The sequence below is a fragment of the Herpailurus yagouaroundi genome, unplaced genomic scaffold (assembly GCF_014898765.1).
Source record: "Herpailurus yagouaroundi ecotype Mexico unplaced genomic scaffold, PumYag 128046, whole genome shotgun sequence".
NCBI lineage: Eukaryota > Metazoa > Chordata > Mammalia > Carnivora > Felidae > Herpailurus > Herpailurus yagouaroundi.
This window is the reverse complement of record NW_024422064.1, coordinates 3668-14973: the sequence shown is the minus strand read 5'-3', so window position 1 is coordinate 14973 and position 11306 is coordinate 3668. Positions and strand designations below refer to the sequence as shown.

The window sequence follows — 11306 nt, the reverse complement described above, 5'->3', positions numbered from 1 at the left end:
CATCTCAGCTTCATAGCTGGAGGACTCCCCAGTGTATTTCTCTGCACTGACGGTGTCTACAGTAAGAGGAGTGTTGGAGGGAGGTACCCAAACCCCAGGGCTCTTATTGATACATCCACCTGCTGTAGGCTCCAAAGCAAATTGCTGACCCACACAGGAAGTGGCTAAGGTGGTGGCAGCTCAGGTGTAGGGTTAGAGGGAAAACCTGACTCTAATAAAATAACTCTCTAGGTAAGAATTATTGTGCATCAAAAACATCCTTACCCCTGAAAATTTGTGTTGAAAGTGTTTATTGATCACTAAAATAGTCACGATAAACAATTTGCCATTTTGTAATTATATTTAGCTAGAAGAACTGGCTAAAGAAATTTGTAAACATGCGACTCAAAAATCAGCTAAAATGTGTATGAGGTGTTGGATTTTCATATCAATTTTGTTCAGTAAATACATCCTGAGTATATATTGTGTTTCAGGCATTGTTTAGAATAAGGAAGGCTGTGAAATGTCTCTGTGGTTTTCCTTTTTTGCTTTATATTATGATGTTTTGTACTATTGAATTAATTCGTTTTATTAGGTTTGTTTACTGTGAGTCAACTGTACTTACGTGCATTTCCAAGGTGCCTACTCTGTGACATGTGTCTGTACTGTTGTTCATCCCATCTTATTAACACTGCTAGCATCAATGTCCTCAATTTGCATTCTGGGGGTTTGCCTGCTTCCCAACAGTCTTATCCACAAGGTCAGTAGTTAGTGGCTTTTGGGGGACCCTGTGAAGTGGCAGACTGTGAATTATCCTCCTTGTTGGGTTCCTGCCTTTCACTTCAACACTCCTTCACAAGCATTTTTTTTTTGCCAACATGTGGCTCAGTTTGCACACTTCTGAGCCTTGCTTGTTTGATCAGTGTTTCACAATCCAAAGTCCTCATTCTCTCCATTTTCCTCCTTCCACCTCTAAACCTATTTCCCCAGTGCCTTCAGATTCGAGTGGTAATGGATGACGGATGTGTAGGGTAGAAATCTTAACAAGAACCTCTTACATTTTTTTTTTCATTAAAGAATTTTACCATTGTAACATAGATTTTTACCGTTTTAACCATTTGTAAGCGTACAATTCTATGGTACTAAATACATTTTCATTATTGTTCAACCAGCACCACCATTCATTTCCACAATTCCAGAATTTTCATTGTGACGAATTGAATGTTTGTATTCATTAAACAATAGCTCTCCATTACTCTATCCTTCCAGTCCTTGGGAACTACCATTCTGCTTTCTCTTTCCATGGGTTTGGCTAGTTCAGATACCTTATACAAGTGGGATTATGCAGTATTGGTCATTTTGTGATATTTCGTTTGACATAATGTCCTCAGGGTTCATCCACCTTGCAGCCTGTGTCAGATTTTTTTTTTTCCTTGTAATGTACCGGTGTCTGTACGTGCCACATATTGTTTATCCATATGCATCTGTGGATGTTCTTTGGGATTGCTTGCGCCTTTTGGTGGAAACGTGAATTTATAAGCAGCTCAGTATTTTGGGTTTATAGCCAAATTCTTTGAATTTTTGAACATATACCAGAAGTGGGATTGCTGGATCATAAGGCGATTTTATTTGAACATTTCTGAGAAACATGTGTACTGGTTAATTGGAACAACTACACTCTAGACTGTGTTATCATAAGCAAGTTTCAAGGAACAGAGAAAGGGAGTGATCACTAGTCATGAAGGATGCTTTCGTATATTGGTGGGTCACAAAACCTTTGCTACCGTGCACTGCTTCAATCACATGTCTAATAATTGCTCTGAATGGAATGGTGAGGCCCCTACACAGGGGTCAGCTCCTGAATGCAGATTGGGTATCTATTATAACAGGTTTTCTTTCCTTTTTTGGTAAAAGAGCCAAATATGCAATCATTTAGTTCTTCTTTATCAGTTCCACTTGCATCAATAAAGAACCTGTTAAAGAATGTCTTAAAATATTTGAAAGGCGTAGGAAGAAGTCATTTTGCCACCCTTTCGTGTTTCTCTCAAATTTTCTGTGACAGCGATCTATAGTGGCAAAAACAGGGAACAGGTTTTTGCTGTCAACGAGCACTGTGTTCAAAACTGTTAGCTCAGCCATGAACTTTGGTACTTTTGAGCCTCGTTTCATTGTTTGTAAAACAGGAGAGTGATATCTTCTTTAATATTTTGTTGTGACAATTTATCAATAATATATCCAAGATGATTGACAAGTAGCAGATGACCAATTTATGAGGGTAATCTCAACAGGTACAGATAAAGCATTTTTATAAAATCCGTATCAATTGCTGATTAAACCCCACAGCAAATTAGAAAGCAAAGGGAATTTTATCAACCTAAAAAAGGGGCTCTACAAAAAACCTACATCAAATGTCAGACTTGATGGTGAAAACCTAAATGCTTTCTCTTTAGTTTCAGAAGTAGAGGAAGAAGTTTGGCTCTCACCACTTGTATTTAATATTGAACTAGAAGTTCTAGCCAATTTAATAAGGAACATGGAAGAAGCAAAAGACATACAGTTTGGAAAGGAAGAAGTGAATTTATCTTTATTAGAATAATCATCTGAGCATAAAATGCAAGGGAATCTACAAAGAAGCTACTAGAAAAAATTGGTTTAACAAAGCCAAATATACACCTACCATATAATCCAGCTATTCTACTCCCTGTTATTGACCCACGAGAAATGAAAACATATGTCAATAAGAAATCATATACACAGGGCACCTGGGTGGCTCAGCCGGTTGAGTGTCTGACTCTTGATTTCCGCTCAGGTCATTATCAGTTGTGATATGGAGCCCTGTGCTGGGCTCAGCATGCTGAGTGTGGAGCCTGCTTGGGATTCTCTCTCTCTGCCTCTTTATGCTCCACACCACTGTGTTTTCATTCTCTCACTCTCTCTAAAAATAAATTAAAATAAAACATTAAAAAATCATATACACAAAGGTTCATAGCAGCTTTATTTGTAACAGCTTCCCTGGAACTAATCTGAAGGCAGCAGGTGAATAGACAAACTGTTTCATAGGCCTATGATGGGATACTACACAGCAACAAAAAGCAAAAACCTCCTGACAGTTATAACCATGGAAGAATCTCAAAATAATTATGTGGAAGAATATTAAAATAATTGTGCTGAGAAGCAGCCAAAGGAGTACATGTGATTCCACTCATACAGTATTATGAAATATGCCAACTGATTAATGACAGAAGTGTTGCCTGGAATGCAGGAGGGAGAGGGTTGAAAGAAGGATTACAGAGACATGAGGCAAATTTTGAGGTGATGCATATGTTCATTACCTCCATTGTGGTCGTGGCTTCACAAATACACACGTATGTCAAATCCTATAGAATTGTTTTCTTTAAATTTGTACAGTTTATTTTTATGAAAATTATACATTAATAAAGCCATAAAGATGCAAATTTACTATGTATCTTCCCTCCATGTTGTGCAAGTCTTCTGTGTGACCCCAGATGCAAAATATTTCCCCTGTAGGTTTTCACTGGCCTAAAATTATGCTTTGTAAAAACTTATGGATGATGACTTTCTGAATCCATGTGGTATACTGCTTATTTTGAAACCAGCATCATCCCAACCTATCTGGCAATCTCCCTGTGTATCTGAATAGAGGTTTAATGCTGTTTGTCCCAAATTCCTTCTAGCAGAGTTTTGAGGCAGGTTCGGACAGTGTGATTCGGAAGGTGGAGGAAAAGCGAAGGCATGTGTGAACACAAAAAGTATCCAGGACTGAATTTCTTACTTCCCTCTGCATCTGGGAAACCAGTACCATGTTGTCTCTGGACTCATGAAGCTCCTTGATGTGAATCCGTGGAGAGTGGCCTCCAGGGAACAGCCTGAGCTAAGCTTCCGTCTATGTGTCTAGAGATAAATGTTTCCAGGGCTTTAGAGAAGATGTGTCCCTCTCCAGAACTTTATCTTGATAATCCTCATTCCTTACCTTTGGGAGAAAAATAGTTGACTAATGGTTATCAAGAAAATGTGATAAATGCTAATGTATAGCATCTTTGAGGCTAAAACTTGTTAATAGTATAGGATTAGTAATTGTTGCCTAATTCACATAATAGTCACCTTATACATATAAGACTCAACAAAGCAGTGAGAGAATGAGATAAGAATCTCAGATCATTCAATAGGAATTCGACAACTTCATTTATGATGTTTCTTCTGTCTAGAATTCACACTTATTAACTTTTTAATGTTTTTGAAAATGAAGAATACTTGACTAAAATATTTGACTATAAAATAGTGTGACTTTTCTTCTGAAAAGCTTTTATTAAGAAGACAGTATTCCTTACAACTGGTATTACTTTAGGACCAAGAAACACTGTATTTCAATTAAAGGCCATTTGTTCATTATTTCTGTTTAAGAAATACTTAGTGAGTGCTTAGAAAAGGACAATAAGTGTTCTAAATATTGGGGTACAGTGCCCCAAAACACAGTATCACTCAGTAATGAGTTGACTTCTTATTACTTTCTGTGTATTCAAACCCAACTGTTTTCTGGCAGTCAGTGGAGTATAGGCTGGCCCACAGTGGATACATGAAAACATAAAGTACTGTATTTAATGCTTTAGAGATTGTTATCCTCTCAGCTGCAGAAACACTCTGGGATGTTCTGTTAAAGAACTTCCACATCAGGTAGTGTCCTAAGAAGAAAGTAGACCTGAGAGATCAGGATTGCTGCTGTTCAGATTTCCAAGTGCCACCTGAAGACTGCCATGTGCCTCAAAAAGTCAGGGACAAAGACATCTTGCTGACTCTGGGAGGACTCTGGCCGCCATGCATCCCGTTTCAGTCCCCGTCCAGCAGGGGGTGCAGCTTCCTAACACAAACACCTTTCCTGAGAAACGTGGGCTTCCACTGATCATTGCTCTGTCTCTCTAATGCTTCTTCCTGCTAAGAATGAAGCACATTAGCTAGGTGACACTCTAGAGATGAACTCTTCTCCAGGCTTCGTGACTGTGGTACTCTTGATGCTTGGTAAGTAAAATGCCTCTTAGTGTTTGGATTGTTTCATCTATTGTGACAGCAAAACCTATAACTATAATTTTATCCAGGAGATTTATGCCCAAGATAACACAGGTCTCTTTTCTTTTTCCCCAGGACGAACCCATGGAGACTCAGTGACCCAGATGGAAGGCCCAGTGACCCTCTTCAAAGGGGAGCCCCTGACTATAAACTGTACTTATTCAACAGCATTGTCCCCCAATCTTTTCTGGTATGTCCAGTATCCCGGAGAAGGTCCACAGCTCCTCCTGAAAGCCTTGAGGGACAAGGAGAAGGGAAGTCACAAAGGTTTTGAAGCCACCCTACAAAGCAAATCCAAATCCTTCCACTTGGAGAAGTCCTCAGTGCAAGCATCAGATTCGGCTGTGTACTACTGTGTCCTGAGTGACACAGTGACAGGGACTGCAGGGGGAGCTGAGCGCAAACTCTGAGCAGAACAGGGCCTGGGATGCTGAGCATCTCTGACTGATCCACTCTGGTTCCAGCACTCTGTATGGTGGTTTGCCCCTCAGTGTCTGCTTGATACACAAGTCATACAAATGGCTAGAGCATGGGAACCAGAAGGAACATTCCCCAAACCCAGCTGTTCATTAGTGCAATGAGAAATTCCAGTAGTTCCTCAGTCAGGACCTAAGTAATTTCAAGGTGAAACCACATAACATTGAAGTGGTGTCTTGCTCACCCTGCAGTGAAAGTCCAGCCCCACAAGCTGCTGAGGCCCCCCTGGTGGGTATTGCTGTGTCCAATGACACACTGAGAGAGCCAGGGTGTGCCCGAGAAGGTGGTGTCCGTCCCATGTCTTCCTGACAGAGGATGGGCAGGAGAGGTGATGGGAGAGCTGCAGCCCCAAACCAGGTTTGAACAGAGAAAGAAGGGGAGAGAAGACAGGAGGGGAACATATGGAAGTGAGCAATGAAAAGAGAGACAAGGAACCTCAGTCCAGGTTTCTTTTCTAGACAGTAGACACAGGCTGATATTCACAATGAAGGGAGGGGACAGACACATGATTGAGGACATGACTCCTGTCCTGGCGGTTACGTAGGTCAGCTGGCTTTGGAACGTAAGAACTCGAGTGAGAGGTTTTCAGTGCCCAAGAATTACAGTAAGAGAAAATTCTCTTGGACTGACCTTTTATAATAATACAGATGGATAGGTGACACTGGCAGGGACATCCTATAGATTTCTCTAATTCCTCTCACAGAGGAGGAAAAATAATGGGTTTGGGAGAAGGTATGGGAGGAAGAGAAGTAGTGAAAAGAACAATAGAAAAAGCAATCTCTGTCTTTCCTGCAAATATACTGACAGAATTTGCCAAAAACCCCTATTCTTTAATTATTTTCTCCTTATCTGTAAATTTTCTGAATGATATATGATCAGAATATTAAATCACTTCCTTGTATATTAGCTATATATTCTTGGTTTAATTTTTTATTTGATTGGTTTAAAATGTAAATTTTATTTTCAAATCTCTATAAATATCAATGGATGTTAAAATATATTTTAAATAATTCAAAAGGGTATACACTAAGAGTTTTTCTCCGACATTTGGTAAACGGGGTAGAGCAGGGGTGCTGGGTGGCTCAGTCGGTAGAGTATGCTCCTCTTGATCTTGGGACTGTAAGTTTGAATCCCACGTTGTACTTAGAGATTACCTAAAAATAAAATTTAAAAACAATTTGCATGCAAGTTTTGTGCTGATAGAAGTTTTCCAGTCATTTGGATAAACACTACTGACTGTAATTGCTAGATCATACGGTAGGAGTTTGTGCAGTTATGTAAATCACTTCTGCACTTGTTTTCCAACGTGGCTGAATTCCCATCAGCCATGGAACAGATTTCCTGTTGCCCCTTGTGGGTGTTGCAATAAAAAACAAACAGACCAGCCTTGAGAAGTCCCAGGGCAGACCAAACCAGTTTGGTTATACAAATAAAGCTTAATTTAGTTTATTTTGCAAGACTAACTAGACCTGCATCATTTTTGGCTGTGCCTCTGGAAATCATAAGCAAAACTTCAACAATAAACCTTTACCAATTACTACGTTGGTGAAATTCATTGGATTTACCTGGGTGGTTTCTACATTTTTGATACCTGCATTGGTGTTAGTGTTTTGGATTTTGGCCATCCTAAAGGATGAAGCCTGTGGTGTCGAATTAAAAAAAAAAATTATTTGCATTGTGTAAAGAACACTTAACATAAGATATAGCTTCTTAAAATTTTAAGTGTACAAAACATGATTGTTGGTTATGGATACAATGTTGTACATCAAATCTCTATTCTTTCATCTTGCTCATTGATTAGCAACTTCCCATTACCCCTTCCCCAGAGCCCATGGCAACGTCTTCTTTGTTCACTCTTTAATTCTATGAACTCGACTATACCACATTTAAATGGAATCATACGTTATTTGTCTTACTGTGACTGGCTTATCTCAGTCAGCTTAATGTCCTCAAGATTCATTCATGATGGGGCATCTGAATGGCTCAGTTGGTTCAGCATTCCTCTCTTGATTTCATCTCAGAACATGATCTCAGGGTCATGGGGCTGTGAGATCAGGCGAGTCAGGCTCCATGCTGGGTGTGGGTCCTGCTTAATATTCTCTTTCCCTCTCCCCTGCTAGTGTGATCTCACTCATTGTCTCTCTCAAAAAAAAAAATTCATCCATGTTGTTGCATATTGCAGAATCCCTTCCCCCTTTTTAAGGCTGAACAGTACTCCATTTTATGTATATGCCACATTTTCTTTACCCATTTATCTGTTGTTGTGCATTCAAGTTGTTTCCATGTCTTGCTTATTGTGAACAGTGCTGCCGTGAACATAGGAGTGCCTAATTTCTCTTTGAGATCCTTTCAATTTCTTTGTGATAAATACTCAGAAGTGGGATTACTGGATCATATGGTAGTGCTATTTTTAACTTTTTAAAGAACCTGTATCCTGTTTTCCATGCTTATACCATTTTGCATTCCCACCAACAGTGTGCAAATGCTCCAATCTCTTATCATCCTCGACAACACCTGTATTTTGCGTTTTGGATAATAGCCATCAATTTTTTAAATGTATAAAGCCTGAATGATATCAAGGAATTTATTATAAATGTAGTGGCAAATACATTGACACAGTTATCATCAAAAAGGAACTAGAGAATTACACATGTTTCAAGTATGTGCTTTTTTTTCTGCCACTTTTAAGTAGTGGCCAGTACCAATATTTTAAATACTGAAATACTTAATAGTACGGTCCTGTTCACCTAATTGCATGACTGTGTCAGATGATATTTCACTGGGGTTTTGATTTACGTTTTCCTGCTGACTAGTGACATTGAGTATTTTTTCACATACTTATTGTCCATTTGAATGTCTTCTTTAAAGAAATGTCTATTCTAGTCCTTAGTCCATTCTGTTTTGGCTTATTCGTTTTTCTAAAAAATGTTTATTGTAGGAGTTTCCTATATTGTTTAGATATTAACTCCTTTTCATATTTGTGGTTTGCAAATATTTTCTCCCACTCCTTAGGATGACTTTTGATGTTGTTGATTGTTGCCCTTGCCGTGCTGAGTTTTTCAGTTTGATGTAGTCCCCCTTGTTATTATTATTTTTTTTAATGTGTATTTATTTTTGAGAGAGAGAGAGAGAGACAGAATATAAGTGGGAGAGGGGCAGAGTGAGAGGGAGAAAAAGAATCAGAAGCAGCTTTCAGGCTGTGAGCTGTCAGCACAGAGCCCGACACCAGGCTCAAACTCACAAGCCATAAGGTCATGACCTGAGCAGAAGTCAGATGCCCAACCAATTGAGCCACCCAGGTGCCTGCCCCCCCACCCCTGGCCGTTGATTTTTGCTTTTGTTCCCTGTGATTTTGGTGTCATATCATTGCCAAAATCACTTTTCTTCTATATTTTCTCTTCAGAAAAATAACTTAGTTTGTGACTTTTTCTGTTGTTTTGCTTTTTTTCTGCTGTAGTCTTTGTTATTTCCTTCTGCAGACTGTGGGCTTCCTTTATTCTGTTTTAGTTCCTTGAGCTGTAAATTAGTTTATTTATTGGGAATCTTTTATAGTTAATTATACCCCCATACTGAATTCCTTGGGTATGAGGGAACACTTTTATTTAGGAATGCACTACAGCTTGTATATGAAAGATCAACTGTTAAAATGTTTAAGATATTTTATATATGTAGGTATGACTCCAAGATTGCTTTTTCTGGTACATTTCACTTAATAGGATACTGAAATTGACCCTTCTAGTAAATAAATATGAGGTGCATAAAAAAGACAGTTGAAGCCTCCCTTGATTCAAATTTGCCCTTGATTTCTTGTGCAGAGAACGATTATACACAATTTTGATGATGATGTCTCAACTTCTCTTAAAGTGGTTTAAGAGGAATTTGAAATGTGCATTTTTCAATAGTCCATAAAGCATTCCCAACTGTGAAAGAATGGAGATTGGAGGGACCACTGATGAAAATGTAAAAGCTATTATTCACACTTGACTTTTTCATCCTGTGCTCTATCAAGATATGGAATTTCCTTAATTTTACTTTCCTCCTTTTCTATAAATCTCAGTTTCTTTTTGGTATTTCATCTCTCCTGGTTTTCTTCTTGTTCTGTTCTCAATTTCTATTTTAATATTAATGGGTTTTTTTTCAATTTTTTAATGTTTATTTTTTTTTGAGAGAGAGAGAGGGAGAGGGAGAGAGTGCGAGTGAGGTTGAGGAGCACAGAGAGAGGGAGACACAGAATCAGAAGCAGGCTCCAGGCTCTGAGCTGTCACCACAGAACCGACGCGGGGCTCGAACTCACCAACTGTGAGATCATGACCTGAATCGAAGTTGGAGGCTTAACCGACTGAGCCACCCAGGCACCCCTTAATGTTTTTAAGGTCTGTCTTTTCTTTCTTAGATCTTACCTTTGTAGGAGTTAAGTTAGTTTGCTCGCTAGGCGTTCTCTTAGACATCTTGGACTGCCTCTTTGGCAGAATGACATCCCTTGGGATATCTCTATTGGGTGCGGTGGGTTTAGTGAGTGAGGAGGGGGCTTTAGTCTTTGCACAACGGAGCAGCAGGAAAATGCCCTCCTATCCGCTCGCCTTTCTCTGTTGTTTCCTTTTAGGTTTGTCTCTTAAGCAACATGGAGAAAGAGTTTTAATTTTGACTCAGTCCAATAATTTCTTTTTATCTATGGTCTGATTACTGATATATTTGGACTCATTTCTAATATTTTGGTTGTGCTCCATATGCTTTTGTTTCTTTCTTTTCTTTGCTAGACTATCTTCTGTTGCGCTTGTAGAATTTTTTCCCTGTTCTAATGACAAGTATACTTAACTTGTGTGAGCGTATGTGTACATTTTTTATGTCTAATTTTATTCTATAACATGTTTTCCTTGTATCTACTGCTGCTTCTCCTTGGGTGTGCTTTTTCTCTTGCTGATTTCCTATATTTAGAAAAACCCAGTGCGGGGCTAGAGCAAACTGTACAGTATCTACATATCAGGACAGTAATTTCAGAAAGAGCTTATCGAATGAGCTGATAAACGACAGGTGCAATGCACCTTAAGAAAAACTAATAACAAAAGAAAACCATGCAACACAATAACACAACTTTCTTCTGCCGGAAGTAATTTTCACCTACTAGCTTCATGGATTTTCCTTCATTCTTCCTAGTCTCTGTTCCTCCTAGAAAAACTTGTGCTCATCTGAGGAATGCTTAAAAAGGTTCATTTAGTGTAGTATTTCATAGATTAAAAAAATTCATTTTAACTAGTAATCAATAGCAAAATGGATGCATAAATGGAAGTATATGCACAATATGGAATCTAATGGAACAGAAGGATGTATATGTGTTTGTGTAATAAGATCTACAAGATTTAGTAGTGGGTTTATAAAGCAAGCTACAGAAAGGTACACCTAAAATGTGTCTTTGTATTATAATAAAATATAAATAAATTAACTACATATGTCCTGGTGATTGAAATCTGGTAAAACACCTAGAAACATCAACTCCAAAGTGTACAAGATGAAGAAAGATTTAGGGTAACAAGGATGAAGTTTCAGAATAGGTAGCGGTAGTCAAAAAAAATTTTACTCTAAATATAATGTTTTATTACTCTTAATAATTCATATATTCACCAATCCCTCCTATTGTTAGAAGTAATAAAAAGTCTTAAAAGCCATCAGAAATGTTTATTCATAGTCTCTCTATTCTTGTCACCAAAAGGGGGAAAGGAGAGAATGATCCCTTTCTTTAGAAGATTTTGTCCAACCACCCACAGTTGAAG

At 38.5% G+C, this 11306-nt stretch overlaps 1 gene segment (V, D, J or C); it reads left to right on the top strand.

Moving 5' to 3' along the window:
- Window positions 1–4955: 4955 nt before the first annotated feature.
- LOC121026532 (T cell receptor alpha variable 9-2-like) lies at window positions 4956–5471 on the top strand. The segment is given in 2 exon segments: window positions 4956–5013; window positions 5137–5471. Coding segments are annotated over 2 exon segments (381 nt in total).
- Window positions 5472–11306: the final 5835 nt, after the last annotated feature.